The following is a 17544-nucleotide window of genomic DNA, read 5'->3' as shown; positions in this document are numbered from 1 at the left end:
TCTTGATGCTTCAAAACGCCAGTCCATAAACCAATGGGTGACACCACAGTGGCTACAACCATTAATTTATTCAGAATATGTGTTTGGCTTGTTAATATCTCACTCAGTTTTCAAATACTGTAGCCACAAAGTCATGTCATGTGGCCTTAAATTATGAATGGTTTTATACTTTTTATGTGATTAGGACTTGTAATTGCTGGCGGACAGTGAATATGACATGAATTCTAAGTAGCTGCTGTTCTCCATGAATGTAATGTCTTTTACCAGCCACCTTACAGCACACTAAAAAGTGGCTGTAACACCACAACCTGCAGTCTTCACAATAATGACAAATCTAAACCTCTGACAATTTTACCAAGAACACATCCTTCTCCAGAGGGCTACAATATTGCCTGATACCTCTTTGTCCCTCTCTGCAGCTGTTCTCTATAATCCCTCGCCATTTCCTGCCCGGCATCAAGAGCCCTTGCTGGTATGAGGAGTTCACTGGTGAACTCGGCACCGATCCGTACAAGAGGAACCTCTTCACTCTGCGCTCAAAGAGCTTCAAGACTGTATGCGACCAGCTGAGGACCAATTTCAACCAGCATCTGTACCGCAGAGGCAACAAACTGTTTCGTCTGCGCTGCTTACCGTTCTTCTATATCATCGGCCAGCCCAAGTGCGGCACGACTGACTTATTCCACAGACTGCTGCTGCACCCCGAGGTCAACTTCAACACAATGAAGGAGCCACACTGGTGGACCAGGAAACGCTTTGGTGAGTCATCAGGAGATGGATGGTCTTTGTTAATGTTTTGATGATGATGTTAGGAGCTAGCTAATGAACTGAAGGATTGGTATAACTGAGGTTTTAATTCATCCAAAAGGAACAGACAGCAGCAAATACACTTATTTAAAGTAGGGCTGCAATAATAATTGAGAATCAATTAAAAGTAGCAGCTTTTTTGTTCATCCATTAGCTGCCCTCCGTAGTCTTAAATTATTGTAAATTTAATTGTTTTGGGTTTTCAGCTGTAGGACAGATCAAACAATCAGAATCAGAATCCGGTTTTAATGCCAAGTACATTTACATACATACATACATACAATCTGACTTGGTGTTTTGATGCAAAACAATTAACATAAAGGAAGAATACAGATATTTAATTTAAATAATATAAGACATAATATAAAAATATAGAAGCATTTAAGAATATAAAATGAAAAAATAGAATATAAAGAACAAATGAAAAATGTATGTACAAAAGGTGCAATGGAGAGATTGTACAGTTGTGCAGAAGTTGGAGCTGCAGTGCAAATATTTGCAAGACATTTGTTGATGTCACCTTGTGTTCTAGGATATTGTTTATTTACTGTTTTCTGATGATTCATCTAGAAAATATGCTATAGATATTGCAGGACAACCATCGCTCCACTGTGCTTGATTTTGGCAAGGTGCTGGAAACATCAATGTGGCTGAACTGGTAGAATTAAAGTCCTTACACTTAGAAACATGGCGTAGATGTTAGCGTGCGGATCTCTTTTCTACCAAATTAATGGATTTTGAAAATAATCATTAGTTGCCCTACTTTAGAGTGTGTTTTATGTGAGAAACTTTTATGTGAACTTTTAGCTTCATCTTGACTAGGACTCCTCAAGAAAATAAATTATGCATCTTTAAGGACCTAATCAGATTAATTGATAGTGTTGCGTAGAGTAAACAAAACCCAATACTGGAGTGCTCTGTGGATTAACTTATTTCCTCCAGTCTGACTTCTGAGCTCACTAAAGTCAGTCTCAGTGTACTTGCCTCTAATAACAGTCATGACTCCTGACAGTGCTGGAAGGCCTTCCAGATCAACATTTCTTGCGATTTCCAATTTTGACGTATCTTTCAGGCTTTTTAAATGTGAAATCAACAACTCTCCCTTTCATGGCAATCTCCTACTGATATTATTTTTGCATCAATGTCTCTTTTTTTCCCTGGTTCAGGTTTTGTATGTTAGGATGCTCCTTTAATGTGCCATTTATGGAAAAATATGTAGTTTTTTTTGTCTTTATGAGACACAGCTCAAATGTGAAATACAAAATTTATATCATTTACATTATTAATTATTTTATATTGTCATTATATAATATTAATATTATTATATAGTTTAACATTACAAAGTTAGTGCCTAATTATGTAATTTTTTTTATATAAATGTCCCTTTGCAGGTGTTATGACAACTACAAAAAGACATGAAATACATTAAAACGTGAACATCAGTACTCTACATATAACAGAGCACATAAAATACTTACAAGATCGGAATAATTTACAGATTATGGTCACACACTTGATTGTCTGTTAGCCATGATTTAAATTATTTTAAAATAAACAATATTACAGTTACAGTGTTGGCACACTATATAAGATAAGATAGATAAGATAAGACTTTATTCATTCCACACCAGGGAATTTTACACATTACAGCAGCTGAAGAGTCAGACGCCAAGAGCAAAATACAAAAAAAAAAGTTTGAGTACCAAAAAAAGATAAAACATAAAAAATACAAACTAGATGAAATAAAATACAATAATACAAAATCCATGTACACTATATACCCCTTTTACTTTTACAGAAGCTGTATGTCCATTATTTATATTTGCACAGGATAACTCAAATACACACGGTGTGTAGTATATCTACTTAAAAAATATAGAATCATAGCCTATAAATATTATTTCACAGTAAGTCGTACAATATTGTACAGTTGGAAACACAGTGTGTTACACAGTATAAACATTAAAAATACAGATATGTACATATATTATGTGAATATTTATGATGACTATGGAAAAACAGAATATAGGATTTTTAACAATAGATTCTTACTCAACAGAACAAAAATTTCCAAATGCAGAGATAAACTGCTACTCTGCATGCTAAAAAACTAACACCACTGACAACAACTGAAGACTCTGCAGCTGCTTCATAGTAAAATGCTGCCTTAACTGTCTTCCCTGGAGAGCTTTTAGTATTAAAAGCTTGCAGAAAGTGCTATGAATTAGCAGCATATGTAAAATGCAAAAGAAGAAAATGAATATATCATATAGCTAATGTGCTATGTGTCTGTCTGCTTGTCTCTATTCTAATATTCCCTTGTATGTAATAAATGTATGTCTGTTGGTTAAAAATAAATATTCTTTTTATATGCAGGTATTATTCTCCAGTAGCTAAGGCTTTTAAATGAACCAGATTCAAAGCTTATACAATCCATTAAATGGATTTTATGGTGAAGAAGTCTATTAAAGTGTACATAATGAGTGATTATTTTTCTGTGCCTCGGGGTGCAGGTTATATCCGTTTCAAAGATGGCTTCCAGGAAAGTTTTCCTGTGGAAGATTACCTGGATCTGTTTGACTTGGCAGCCCGCAAAATCCAAGAGGGAATCAATGGAAATTCATCTGGAGACCACCGCGCACTCATAACAGGTGAACACATGTGAAAGTGTTTGTGTACGGGTAAAGTTTGGTATTGTTACCGTCTGTTGTGCATCAGATGGAATAATCTGTTGCTTTTCATAGTTGTTACTCGACATTTTCTGAGGACCTTTGAACAGAAAAACAATTGGATCCTGACCATGATTCAAATTACAGGTCTGTTTTGTCTTTCCTCTCCTTTTTCGCCAGGCCTCACTGCACTTTTTCAGCTGTGACCTCAGGAGCACTGCAGTGGTGCTCAAATATTCTAGATATTCTGCGGTTTGAGAGAACAGCAGAGAGTTTAGAAGTATACACAGAATCTCTAACACCTCTGGGTGCTGTCACAACCACATTTATTCATTCTCCGCACATATGTGATTATAAATAAATGAGGTTGACTCAAACTTTTGGCCTGGCCCTGAGAGACAGTCGAGAATAAACAATGACTTTCAAAAAAAAAAAAAAATTCAGAGTGAGTTGGTATTGATCTTTTGAAAGGCAACATTAATATTAAGGTGATTTTGTAGGTTTTCTTCTATGAAAATGTGGTGTGCTGCTTTGCTGGAGTGAAACAAACTCCTCTTTGGATTTTGCATTGTTACTGATAATAAATGACACTGACACTTCATTTATTAAAAAGTTGCAACTGCACAGACACAGATTTCTTCAGGCATAGATTTGGAGCACATAATGTTCCCCAGACAAGGAAAGCGTTTGCAACATCTCTCGCATATTTTGGTCTGTAAAGTTCAGCTCAACTTTTGCTCCATTTTGCCTGAGTGTCTGCGCTCGCTGCATTTTAAATGAACATTGTTAGGCAAGGTGATGCTCAGACTGTCAATGTCTTGACAGGTGAAGCCAGTGCATCCACGATGTGGGACAACCAAGCCTGGAGCTATCTTCACAGAGACATGGGGGAGATAGAGCCTCCATTCCTGGCTCAGGACTTCATCCACACAGTCCAGCCCGGTGCCAAAATCATCATCATGCTCAGAGATCCAGTAGAGAGGTACTGTTCGGTTTGGATTGCTTCTAAAAGGTTTTCCGTCAGAGCATATTTATTTTAAATAATAACTCCCATTATTCATCCAGCAAAATGTCCTTTTAAAGTTCCAGTTGGCTTACAGCTTTGTGTTTTTTCTGTGTTTCCAGACTTTATTCTGACTACCTTTACTTTAAGATGGCCAACAAGTCAGCTGAGGACTTCCATCAGAAGGTCGTAGACTCGGTGCAGTTGTTTCATTCCTGCCTAAATCAGAGGTCGCTGCGTTTCTGCGCCTACGACGCCGGCCTCTCCAACATCATGCCGGTTAGAGCTTTTCCTCAGCTTTTCAGCTTTTCCAGCTACATTTAATTAAACCCAACAACAAACACCTAATTTCTTGGAGACTTTCCACCAGTCTTTCTTTTGTTCTATGCAGTGAAAAAATACAACCAACTAGCTGCCCAGACTCACTTCAGACCCTTCAGTATATATCCTATCAGGCAGTGCTCCCTCAGGAGTAAGCTGAGTTATGAGCTCTGTCGGTTGTCAGCCCTAATCACAACATGTCGGTGACAGCACTGTTATCCAGGGAGATTTACTACAGTAAAAGCAACAATCAGCTCAACCAGAAAGCACTGGAACAGCAACAGAAGCTGAAATCTAACAAAAACATTCAGAAAAACACCATTAGATTCCTTTTGTTTACACAACAAATCTACTTGTGCCACTCTGCCTGTGAGTAACAGCACAGTTCAGTTTCAGCAGGTGGTGCTGCACTGTGGTGCCCTCCTGAGGACTCCAAGTGACTGTGCATCTGTATTAAATGGGGGGGAAAAAGAAAAACAATCTCACTCTTAGATTTAACATTTAACAAACAGGAATTAAACAATGACCTTATGAGGGAATCAGATTTTAAAGGCACAAAATGAATAATACAATTACTGCCACAAGTGTGGGTCACAATGACAAGTATTAGGATTCTCTTTACTGAATATGTCTGTCATATTATTGCATTACTGAACTGGCTGGCTGCTGAATTTCACTGAAATGAAAACGTGCCAACCAGGAAAAGACTCAAAATCACCAAAAAGAGACACAAGAAGACCTCAAAGAGATGCAAAACAAACAACCACAAAGAGACACAAGATGACTACAAAATGACCAAAAAAGACAAAATGTCTCCAAAAAGACATAAAAGGATTACAAAGAATTACAAAGCATCCACTTGGAGACACAAAAAGGCCACAAAGATGCAAAAGAACTGCAAAGAGACACAAATTCACAACAAAAGGTAGTTACAACCACAAAATTACCAAAAGAGACAAAATATGTGCAGACACAAGGAGATTACAAAGACACACAAAACAATCAGAAAAAGATACAAAATGAACTCAGAGACAAAAAAAAAATATTATCAGAACAACCACAAGGAGAAATAAAGAGACAAATTAACCAACCACAAGGACACACAAAATTATTACAAAGAAACACAAAACAACCAGAGAGAGACACAAAATGACCTCAGAGACATAAAGTAAATCATTAGAGACCCCAAATTACTACAAAGAGATATAAAACAGAGGAAAAATAAGAGAGTGATAACCCATATAAAATCTGTCTTGCTCTATGTAGGAGAGGTGGTGGGGCCTCTTGCATATCTGCCCAGGGGCGCATTTCCTCATAATCACCCATGCATTTGTTTCACATTTATATTGTCATAGATTTTGTGTTATTCTTCAACTGGTCTGACCTGAAGTGCACCTAAACATCCACATATGTGCCAGTTGTTGTTGCAATATAACCACTATTGTGGTTGTGCATGGTATATATATAGTATAATATATAGTCATTTTTAAAAAGGATAGATAACTTGCTGATTAGGTTGGCAACTGCAGTTTTTAGCAAACGTCATTTATACAGGAGTTTATCAGGAATTTGTTGGCAACTATTTGCAAGTTAACAGCAGCAGGATGGTTTATGACTCAAAGTAATCTACACTGCCCATGTTCATCATAGTGAGGTAACATGTCACCCAGATTGGCTTATTGATGTGTTATTAATAGTTGTTTCACAATGATGTAGCTTTATGTCACAAAAGTTTAAGCTACACCAGACCTCAGATGAGCAGAGAAGATTGTTGTTTTTACCTCCTATCCATCTGTTGTTGACTTATTCTGTCCACAGGACACTTCAAGGGCTTCTTGTTCATGTTTGAAGGTTCAGTTTGTAGGATTTAGGAGGATATAGTGGCAGAAATTGAATATATATGGAACCGGTAGTGTTCAGCAATATGTTGAGATGAAGAGGCCAACAGGATATCTTTGGAGGCGATCTCATTTTATCCTGACAAAAGATGTAAATAACAAAATCCTCTGTTAATCATCGTTTATGTGACTTGAGCCCCTCTGCTGTGGAGAACAGCAGCAGAAGGGCAATAAAAAGGCGCACATTCAAAGTATTAAACACAGACAACATACCTGCCAAAAGATCTAAATAAAAAAAAATCCTGTCAGTCGTTTTTATGTGATTTGAGTCCCTACACAAATTAAATGATACACGAATGGGTTAACGTGCTACACGATAAGTTTAAGCTAGCAGGTAAACGTGTAAATGTAGTTTAAGTAGTTGTTACGTAAATAATTACTTTTTTCTCTAATGTATAATCACTTGAAAATATGAATTGTTTTGTTTTTGTAGCTAGGAATGAGCCCTTTATATCTATATACAGAGCTGGTCCTCTTCCACAGACTCCACTTTGTTGTTTCTACAGTAGCTCAGACTCAAACAAACAAATCAAACACTGGCTCTCGAGACGGCCTTTTGCCTTTTCACTTTTATGCGTCGAGTTCTACTACACGTTTGGCATACAGAAGTGTCAGCTGTTTGCAATATGCAGCCTCATTGCTCGATGACCTTTAATTAGCTGTTGAGATTGAAAGTTTACTGTTGACCTCAGCGAACAGCAGTTAAAACAATTAAACCACAACATGCTGACTTATTTGGTATTTCCCCCCACAGGTGAGACTAAATTTGGGGATGTACATTGTCTTCTTGCTGGACTGGCTCACAGTTTTCCACAGGGAGCAGATTTTAGTTCTTCGTCTTGAGGACTACGCAGCAAACCTCAAAGTGACAATGAGGAAAGTTTTTGATTTTCTGAGTGTAGGTACGTATCTAAAAAATGCTTATATCTCCCTGAAAGTGTATTTATGACATTATGGGGTTTCAGGGTTTTTTTTAATATTGTTTTTTATTGATTTTTAACAAATATTTTTCAAGCCTTTACTTCTGTATTGTTAAGGACTTTGACATTGTCCCTGCAGTTCCTCTGTCGGAGCAGGTGGAGGCAGCTCTGACCAAACGGCCCATGTCTAACACCCGGCGGACTGCAGACAGAAACCTGGGTCCAATGCTTCCAGCCACCAGAGACCTCCTGAGGGAATTTCACCAGCCCTTCAACCATAAACTGGCCACTGTGTTGAACAACAAGGCATTCCTCTGGAGTAACACCTGAAGGCACAGGAGCATGTGGATGGATGTGAATGAACAACCAGAGCAAGAAGCTAAAGCAGCAACACCTCTTAATAGAAACTAATATACAGTGGGACGGCAGGAGAAGTCGTACACAGGTGTATAGTTGTAAATGGACTTACATGGTCTGAATAAGTGTATGGGATTTGTTTGTGATATTTATTTGCTTTTGAAATAATGTGAGTGACGCATTGAGTCAAGAAAATAATAAAATAAGCTAGTTTGTGTTGCTTTTACTGTGATGAAAAGACATTTTTTAGCCACTGCTGAATAAAAGTCCACAAAATGCAACACAAGTTCTACACAATCTTCACATCAGTCTCCAAAAGTTCATTAACCTCATCTCTGGATAAAGTTCTCACTTTATACACTACTCAAGGCTTCACTGAAAATCATGCGGTCATGCTGCTGTTATTTGAACTTTTTTCACATTTTCTTATGTTGCAGCCCTTTGCTAAAATTGTTTAAATTCATTTTTCCCCTCATCAACCTACACTCAACACACCATAATCACAAAGCAGAAACAGAATTTTAGAAATGTATTAAAAAGGAAAAACTGAGATATCACATTGACAGAAGTATTCAGACCCTTTGCTGACACTTCAAATTTAGCTCAGGTGTCTCACATTTCTCTTGATCATCTCTGAGATGTTTGCCCACCTTGATTGGAGTCCACCTGTGGTAAATTCAATTCATTGGACATGATTTGGAGAGGCACCCACCTGTCTATATAAGGTCACATAACTGACAATGCATATCCGAGCAAAAACCAGGCCAGACACAGGATTGTGTTGAGGGACAGATCTGGGGAAAGTTAAAAAAAAATCTGCTGCATTGAGGGTCCAGAAGAGCACTTTGGCCTTCATAATACTTAAATGGAAGAAGTTTGGAACAACCCGAACTCTTCCTAGAGCTGGCCACCTGGCCAAACTGAGCAACTGGGGAAGGAGGGCCTTGGTAACCAAGAACTCAATGGTCACTCTGGCTGAGCTCCTGCGATCCTGTGTGGAGATGGGAGAAACGTCCAGAAGGACAACCATCACTGCAACAATCCACTGATCTGGGCTTCATCGCAGAGTGGCCATACAGAAGCCTCTCCTCACTACAAGACACATGAAAGCCCGCTTGAACTTTGCAAAAAAGGACCTAAAGAATACTAGATTCTCTGGTCTGATGAAACCAAGATTGAATTGTTTGGCCTCAAGTCTAAACATCATGTCTGCAGGAAAACCAGGCACCACTCATCACCTGCCCAACACCATCCCAACAGTGAAGCATGATGGTGGCAGCATCATGCTTTGGGGATGATTTTCAGAGGCAGGGAATGGGTGAGGGAAGGCTGAACGGAGCAAAGTATAGAGATATCCTGAGTGAAAAAACCTGGTCCAGAGCGCTCAGGACCTCAGACTGGGCAAAAGGTTCACCTTCCAACAGGACAATGACCTTAAGCACACAGCCAAGACAACATAGGAATGGCTTAGAGACAAATCTGCGAATGTTCTTGAGTGGCCCAGCCAGAACCCTGACTTAAACACAATCAAGCATCTCTGGAGAGACCTGAAAATGGCTGCTCACCAACAGTTCCCATCCAACCTGACAGAGATTGAGAACATCTGCAGCGAAGAATAGCAGAAAATCCCCAAATCGAGGTGAGCAAAGCTTGTAGTGTTCTGCGTAAAGGATCTGAATACTTGAATACTGTCATTGTGATATATCAGTTTTTCCTTTTTGATAAATTTGCAAACATTTCTAAAATTCTGTTGAAGTGGATATAAGTGGTCTGAATACTTTCTGAATGCACTGTATAATATGGCTATAATGTAATATAAAGAAACATCCCCTGTCCTATATTTATTGACCATTTCCCCTGAATATTAGCTAGAAAGATGGACAAGAACTAATTTTAATTTCCAGGATTAGATTTCAGAGCATCTGAAAAAGTCAGTAGTCCTCAAATAAAAGGGAAACATATTATTATGATTTCACAGTACAGGTTCATGCACATAATGTGCACATTTTTAAGGCCAAGATATTTGAATAGTAGCATCTGAAGCCTCTTAAACCTTACAGACCCAATAATGTAGATACTAAATTCATGTTCTCGGATTAGTCACAAGAGGGCACTAAAAGACAAAGCCTAATTCCAGTAACTCAACATTAAAACACTTCATAGACCTGCTGTGATATCTCTCTGTTTTATGTGGCATACAGTACGGTTTAAAGCATGGTGGTTTAAGCCTCCCCATACAGAATTATACATCTTTACCCTTCTCACTTATGAGGGTCTTGTATGCAGCATTAAGGGCCAATAATGTGCATATCATCAAGTACATATTTAGGCCACTTCATCATCACAAAAATAAATCATTAAAATGCTGTATATTTATCACACCAAACACAGTAACAAAACCAAAAGCACGTAATCCAGCGCAGAGACACCAGACACCAACCTCCAAACGGCAGACTGGATCCTGTAATAATATTCTCCAGATAATCATAATAATTATATCAATCTCAATGTAAATTCACACAGAAAATCACATTAACAAAATTAATGCAATTAACTAACCAGCCTCTTCTTGTACTGGTGCCCAAAGTAATTTACCTATATATCCATGTGAACATAGCAGTAGCAGTTATATGTGCCAAATAAAGAGGCTGGGAAAGTTATTTTGTGTGTGGGAACCTGTTTTTTTTTTTTTTTTTTTGGCGGGGGTTTTACTCAATCAATTCCTAAGAAAGACATTTTCATTTCTGTCATTTCCACTGAGAGCAAAACAAACTTTATCCTGAACCCATAAACTAATTTTTACACATTTCAAGATTTTGTCATATGATGTATGATATGATAATGTCATGTGTCATATTTTTTTGAGCTGTTGTGCTGGCTGTAAATGCAAATTGAAATTATTTGTTGTAAATAGAAGTAAATAACTAAGAGGTAAATTTGCATTTGAGGAGTGTTTGTCAGTGGCCTCAATGTTAATGTAGCTTAAGGTGAAAACAAACCCAAAAAGCCACACAAAAGAAGGTCACAGATGCAGGTGCAGAAAAGAAGGAGACTTTTACATCTTATTGGAGGTTTGTGTTCAGGTGCTGCAGCGCTGATCGGCCACAGCGACCAGGCTCCTCAGGCAGTTGTAAAGACATACTGTGAAAAAAGATTTTTAGCTTTATCCTCTTACCTGTGATCCTGAGCACTCTTTTTTTGCCATTGTTTCTCATATATAATGAAATTCTTTATTTTTCTAAGGACTAGTTTACTAATGTGTTGGCTTGATACTGACATGCACACGTTTGTTATTTATCTGTAATAATTCAACCCTTAACTGTGCCCAGCTAGATGGATTGACAGCCTATTACATTTATCTCCATTACACATCACAGGTGACATTTTCCCTGTGTCGTTGTCAACATGCACTTATTGAGGGAAATCAGAGATAAGAGATGAGGAGGGCTCCATGCCAGAGAATCCTCTTTTTTGGCTCTTTGGTTATGTGCATTTAAAATGTGATTGGTCTCCTGGATGACGAAAGAGTTCAGGGAGCTACAGAGCTGAAGAGAGGGGAAAGTAGTCAGGCTTTGCTGATTGCCCTCCTCATGTGATATTGATGGTAATCCTCTCCAAAGGCGGAAGAAACCGATAAGGTTTCTTTTAACATTCTGTCATTTTGTCAAGGACGTAAGACATCCTATTGTGCACACATGGGTGTGTGTAAGTGTGTGTGTGTGTGTGTGTGTGTGTGTGTGTGTGTGTGTGTGTGTGTGTGGATGTATTTCAGGAGCTAGAGTGATGTGAGAGTCAACAGAGTATCCCTCCATAGCCACTTTCACAGTTTCAAGTCAATCACACCTGAAAACTGACAAGAAAAATAACATTGTCATCATCTACTCTCCGCTAAGTAGCTTCACTGCAGCACTGATTAGGGCTGTTCTCAACAACAAATCAAAGTCAGTCACTCATTAATTGTATAAAACAATGTCTTCTTCAGCACAATCTAGTAGAAAAATCAGGAAATATTCCACAAAGAGCCTTTTTTAGAGAGCACATTTTGCCATGTCATTGAAGGAAAAGCACAGGTGTTGCACAGGTGCTTTTAATGCTTTTGCATTTATCTGCTTCAGTTTCAGGGTCCTGGTATTGTGCATGATGACTCACAGCCGCACTGTCACTGGGACACCTGAATAGAGCCATTCGTAATGTTTTTAGTAACACCTGTACTTTTCCTACAATGGCAAGTCAAAATGTCTGCAGTGAAAGTCAATATAATTGTTTTATATACAATGTAGTGTATATAAAACATGACATAGTGTATATTATATATGATGTAGTGTGTTAACATGTTTACTACAATATGCTCGTGATGTTTGATGTTATACTACGTAAGTATCAAGCGTAGTTATTTTGAGCCAGACTGTAATGTTTTTTTCTAAACCAAGCCAATTGCTTTTGTTGCCTAAACAAATGGAAGTAAACTAAAATCTTATGTTGACTATATTCTAAGTTTATTTTAAAAAAAGACTGTATGCATTTCATGAGCAGAATCTGTAGATTTCCCTGTGAAAATGGAAGTTTATTTTGAAAATCTCCAAAACTGTAGCCAGAGGAGTGTAATGCATCATCTTGATGTGATAGGCCACTGACCAAGTGCTGGCATTTGACGAGTTGGGAGTGAGAATGTGTCGGTTTTGCCATGTTGTAGTCCAAATGTCCCAACTGAGCAGACTTCTGCAAGTTAATCTTGTAAAGAGAGGCTGTTTTAAGTCATGACATTTTTCTCTGATTATATCATTTATCAGTTTGCGTTCCACTAACACAGTGTTATTCACTGATATGATGTGTATTTCAATTCTTTTTAACTCACTTTCAACAGTTTCCCTGCCAGTCCATGTGTTCATTGGTAATGTGTAACATCACGAACTGTCAGGCTACTCTAACCCATGAGATCTGTTATCTCTTTGTAAAATAGCTTTTCCAACAGTGATAATTGTTTGAAAAGATAAATTCATGTGCTGAATAATTCTCATGTTGATTCACACTTCTAATCTAAAATATCTTCCCCCTTGGTTTTGTTTGGCGCTCTTGTACGGCTTATCTGTGATGGTCTGAGGTAAATTAGGCATGTTGGGGAGGAAAAGGCAATTGAAGCTTTGGAGCATCCTCAACTCATTGATTAGTGAATCAGTGGGGAACACAATGAATAAAAATCATTCGCCTACACCTAACACCACAAGCTCAAAGCGCCTGAAGGAGACAGACATGCAGTGTAATACTGATTTTTGTGCAGAGCTGTAAGCTTAAAACTCTTTGTTATTACGTCTTTTTTTTGTGCACTAAACCGATGAACAATCTTTATCCATGTGCATGCTGTTGGTTGTTTTTCACCTGAACTGCTAATTTTAGTTGGGGACACTCTCTTTATTACTTTTTCTATGAAAATTACCAGTTTAAAGAAACAATTTGACATTTTGTGATGGCAATATATTTCTTTTTTTGCAATGAGTTAAATGAGAGGATCATACCAGTCTCATGTCTCTTCATTTATTAATAGGCTACAGCCAACAGCTGGCTAGCTTAGTTTAGCATAAAAATTTGAACAACAGGCTTTAGGTATGTTTTTTCCACTTTGCTGTGGCTGTGTTGGAGGCGTTCCCAATCAGCAGCAATATGTATACAAACCAAATTTGTGCAGAATTTTACCAATTGTACATTTTTTGTTCTTATTTCACACTTGCTTTGGCAATGTAGACGTAAGTTTTCCAATGCCAATAAAACCCCCTTGAATTAAAATGAACAAACCCAGCATTTATTAAAAGGCAGTGTGTCTGCAACAGGGCGTCCAACGCATCACCATTTCTATTTAAACAGTCAAACCCAGCCCCGGCTAGGACTCTTGTCACCACTGTGAGGATGCTGAGTCTTCAAGAAGTTGGTGTAACTCTCAGCAAATAAATAGTTCCAGAAAATAACTCCCATAAAAACTTGTTATGGTTTTGAAACACAAACAAGATATAACATGCTAATTGGTAAACTTCAAAGGTGCTTGTAGGTATTTTTGGACAGACCCAGACTAGCTGTTTCCAAATATTCAGCCTTTTTGCAGAGCTAAATTAGTTGGGTGCTGGCTGCAACATTTGCTTATGGAGGTGAGAGGGGTATCAGTCCTCTTCAACAAAGTCTTTGCAAAAAAAGCAATTTGAGACTATTTATCAGAGTCAAGATATTCCTTTTTTTATATTATTATTATTTGGGGTTTTTCCCTTTATTGATAGGACAGCTGTACAATGACAGGAAAAGTGGGAGACAGGGGTAATGACACACAGCAAAGGGCCACAGGCTTGAATCAAACCCGGGCCACTGCAAAGGCTGGCAGGTGAGCTGGAGGCTGCCCTGTTGAGATATTCCTTCAATGTTGATTCACTTAATTTTGATAACAATGTTGCTACAAATTTGCATCAGCTCTATGAGTTAATGTAGGTGTCACAGCCCTGCAGCTTTATTACAGTTTGTTTCCTGTCTTGCTTTGAAAGTCACTCTCCTCACGTGTCAGGTATTGTTTTATGTCCTTTGCCTGTTTCCTGCAGTCCTTCTTCTTCCAGAGTTTCTTCTGCACACCTGTCTTTATTGGTCTTGTTTGGGCTGCCCTAGTGCTACCTACCACATTCGTGCTTTCTCCATGATAAACCAATCCGTTTGTTTAGCTCATTTTGCTGGTCACCTCCCACTCACGCTGTGTCCTTCTGATCAGTTCTCTGTGTATGTTTCCCTTTGTTCCTTGTCAGTTTGTGGTCTGCGTATCTCGTTGGTTTCAACTGATTTTTGCTCCATGTGGTTTCCGGCCAGCCAGTTCTGTTTTTCTTGCTCTGCAGTACCTGAGTTTGGTAAAGTTAATACTTTATTTATTTTAGTTCCTGTTGCCATGTTAAAGCTTCTGCACTTGGGTTCTGCTGCCTGCAATATCATGACATTAACAAAAAAAGCATCAGTGTTGTCAATGAGCTAAATTATAAAATTACATTAGGTCATGTCTCTATAGGGTTCAACTTACAGAGATGATTGTTCTGTGTGTCATTCAGTGACAATATTATTTTTATGCCAGTCTCCTCCGTTGTTCCCATAGGAAACAAATGTGAAGAAAGCTTTGATAAAATCGTGCAAGTACATATGCTTTTACCAAAAAAAAAAAAAAAAAAAAGAACTTTGTAGTCAGGAGTTGTAGTCAGGGATGAATTTATTCTTCACGTCTGCTAAAGTGAAAAACAACCCTTTTATCGAAAGAATTGTCCACGCAAAAGTCTGTACTAATCAAAAATGTGTTTCAAGCAGGAGAGGTAGAAGGAAGAAATCATGCTATTGTTGAACTTTTGAACCTTAATTTTCTGTTATTTTTCTGTGTTCTTCATTGAAAGTAACAAAGCTGAAAAAGTCCACTCTGGTTTCTGTTGGCTGGCACAGTATTAAAACTTCAATGACGTTGTTGCTGACGATGATATAAAAATAGACAGTAATTACAAAAATACAACCGTATTGACTTGCTCAAAACAGGTAGTTTGAGACAAACACAATAACGTCCAATATCGAGCATCTACAATGTGACATCAGCTGTACTGAGAACATCAAATTGCAGACAGCTGGCACTCAGCTGTCAGTACTCAGCCCAATTAATCCAATTATTTGACAGTCCATCTGTACTGTAATCAGACAGAGAATCAGACCTAACTGTGAATCATTCTCATAATTGTTACATTTTGAGATTCATATGGTAATTTTTGTGGGGGGGTGTTGTTCCCTTTATTGACAGGACAGTGTAAGGTGGACAGGAAAGGTTTGAGAGTGAAGGGGAAATGCAGCAAAGGGCGACTGCAGAAGGCTCAGCCATATATGGCATAATGTTTAAATAGATCCACAGTTATGACTTATCGTTACATTTCTGACAGAAGGATACGGGATAGCCAGTTGTCATGTTGGTCAAAGATGTGTCAGATGGGGCTTATGGAATATGAACTGTCCTGTCCATTAAAGGCAATAAAACTAATCTTAAAAAAAATGCGGCATGTCAAAAGAGTGCTAAAGTGTACCTTGATGCATCAGTATCTGACACCGAGAGCCAATGACCAAGCATCATATATGAAGGGTTGGGAATGAGACCGGGTTGCAATTAGCCAACACTGGCAGGACAAACCATTAACCCTTTGAAATGTGGATCAACATCTCTTTTCTTGTGTTGCATTCAGATGCTTTTCAAAAGTATTTAAACCTCTGAGCCCTGAGCAAATGAATGTGATTCCTTCCAAAAACATTGGGAAAAAGGCAATGGGTTGCATAAAAAGAAATATCCTTTAGTTGAAAAAAATAATAGATTTAGAAGATTATGATTAAAAAGCCAAGGAAAAAATGTCCAGATTAATCATAATTTCTAATTATATCTTTAAAACTATTTTTGCATAATTATTATAATTTGTAAGCATTCTTTCCAGGTTATTTCCTTGTTGTTGTTGTTGTTGTCACTTTCCTGTTTTTTGTTTTATTTATTTATCTATTTATTTATTTATTTGTTTTGCTAATTTTCCAGTAATTTTCCTGTACTTTTTACAAATTTCTTGCTGATTTCTGGATCATTTTTTCTCCAAGTTGCCAATTTACCCAGGTTTCAAAGGGTTAAAGGAAAAACCCACCTTAAAACAGTAAAGATATTGTGCTATTATGCTGATTTTTGGACAATAAAGTATAAAAATATTAAGGCCTCCCTTGGTGGAAATCAGGGCATCAAGACATGAATTGATGACGTTTGCAGGCAGCATGTTTCAGTCTGCTGATAACTCTATTAATGACTGACTTCAGGGGCTCAGTTCAATCAATGCAACTTTTGTTTAACTTGAAAAGCAGCAATGACTTTGCCTTTAGTCTCAGTGGAGACCCCAAAGTTTCAAAAGATACTATAATATGACAGTCTGAATTCTGGAGAGCCATGTATAGATGATGCACAACACATAATTGTGTGTTGGAATTGTGGCATAAAAAACATTAAGACATCACCTAGTTTAAATATTAAAGATTAACTGAGTATATTCGAGATGCCGGGCAAACAACTGGGGAAAAACAATGTTTAAAAGGTGAAATATATCACCAAATAGGAATATTACATCCAAAGGTAATTAATTTGAATGCAGGGATCAGTGAATTGGAGTTGCTCTATAAATGGAACGGCTCCAGGATTATCACCGCAGTCTGTCTCTGTGTCATTCATATAAAGAGACCGGCTCACAAATTAAAAACTCAAGCTTATAGAAATATTATGTAAATAATTTATTTTTTTCAGAGGGATTTTCATCTTTGATTCACACAGAGCAGAACACAAACAACTAACCCCCCGTTGAACTGGCCATGTGTTGCAGAGGAAGCCTATGTCCTGACTGTGTGTGTTGGCTGTGTTTCCTTGTGGCCACCCATCAGCAGCAGCAACAACAGTCAGCTACATCTAAAGGCGGCATGTCTCGTTTCACGCTCGCAGAGACAAACAGAGTGAAAGAATGATAGAGATAAATCTCTCTGTACTGCTGGGCCTGAGCAGAGGCAAT

General features: G+C 38.0%; 1 protein-coding gene across 2 annotated transcripts in view; it reads left to right on the top strand.

Moving 5' to 3' along the window:
* Window positions 1-8201, top strand: part of LOC121954714 (carbohydrate sulfotransferase 15-like) — a 59614-nt gene extending 51413 nt beyond the window's left edge. For both annotated transcript variants that reach the window (XM_088086479.1, XM_042502396.2), the window contains exons 3-8: window positions 420-759; window positions 3321-3458; window positions 4302-4458; window positions 4602-4758; window positions 7453-7600; window positions 7758-8201. In XM_088086479.1, the coding sequence (XP_087942605.1) occupies window positions 420-759; window positions 3321-3458; window positions 4302-4458; window positions 4602-4758; window positions 7453-7600; window positions 7758-7948 (1131 nt within the window). In that variant the 3' untranslated portion in view covers window positions 7949-8201. The remainder of the gene's footprint in view (window positions 1-419; window positions 760-3320; window positions 3459-4301; window positions 4459-4601; window positions 4759-7452; window positions 7601-7757) is intronic.
* Window positions 8202-17544: the final 9343 nt, after the last annotated feature.

This window comes from Plectropomus leopardus, chromosome 13 (assembly GCF_026936395.1).
Source record: "Plectropomus leopardus strain MGB_pleo_1.0 chromosome 13, ASM2693639v1, whole genome shotgun sequence".
Classification (NCBI taxonomy): Eukaryota; Metazoa; Chordata; class Actinopteri; order Perciformes; family Serranidae; genus Plectropomus; species Plectropomus leopardus.
The sequence above is the reverse complement of the archived record's forward strand: the minus strand, read 5'-3'. Positions and strand labels throughout refer to the sequence as shown.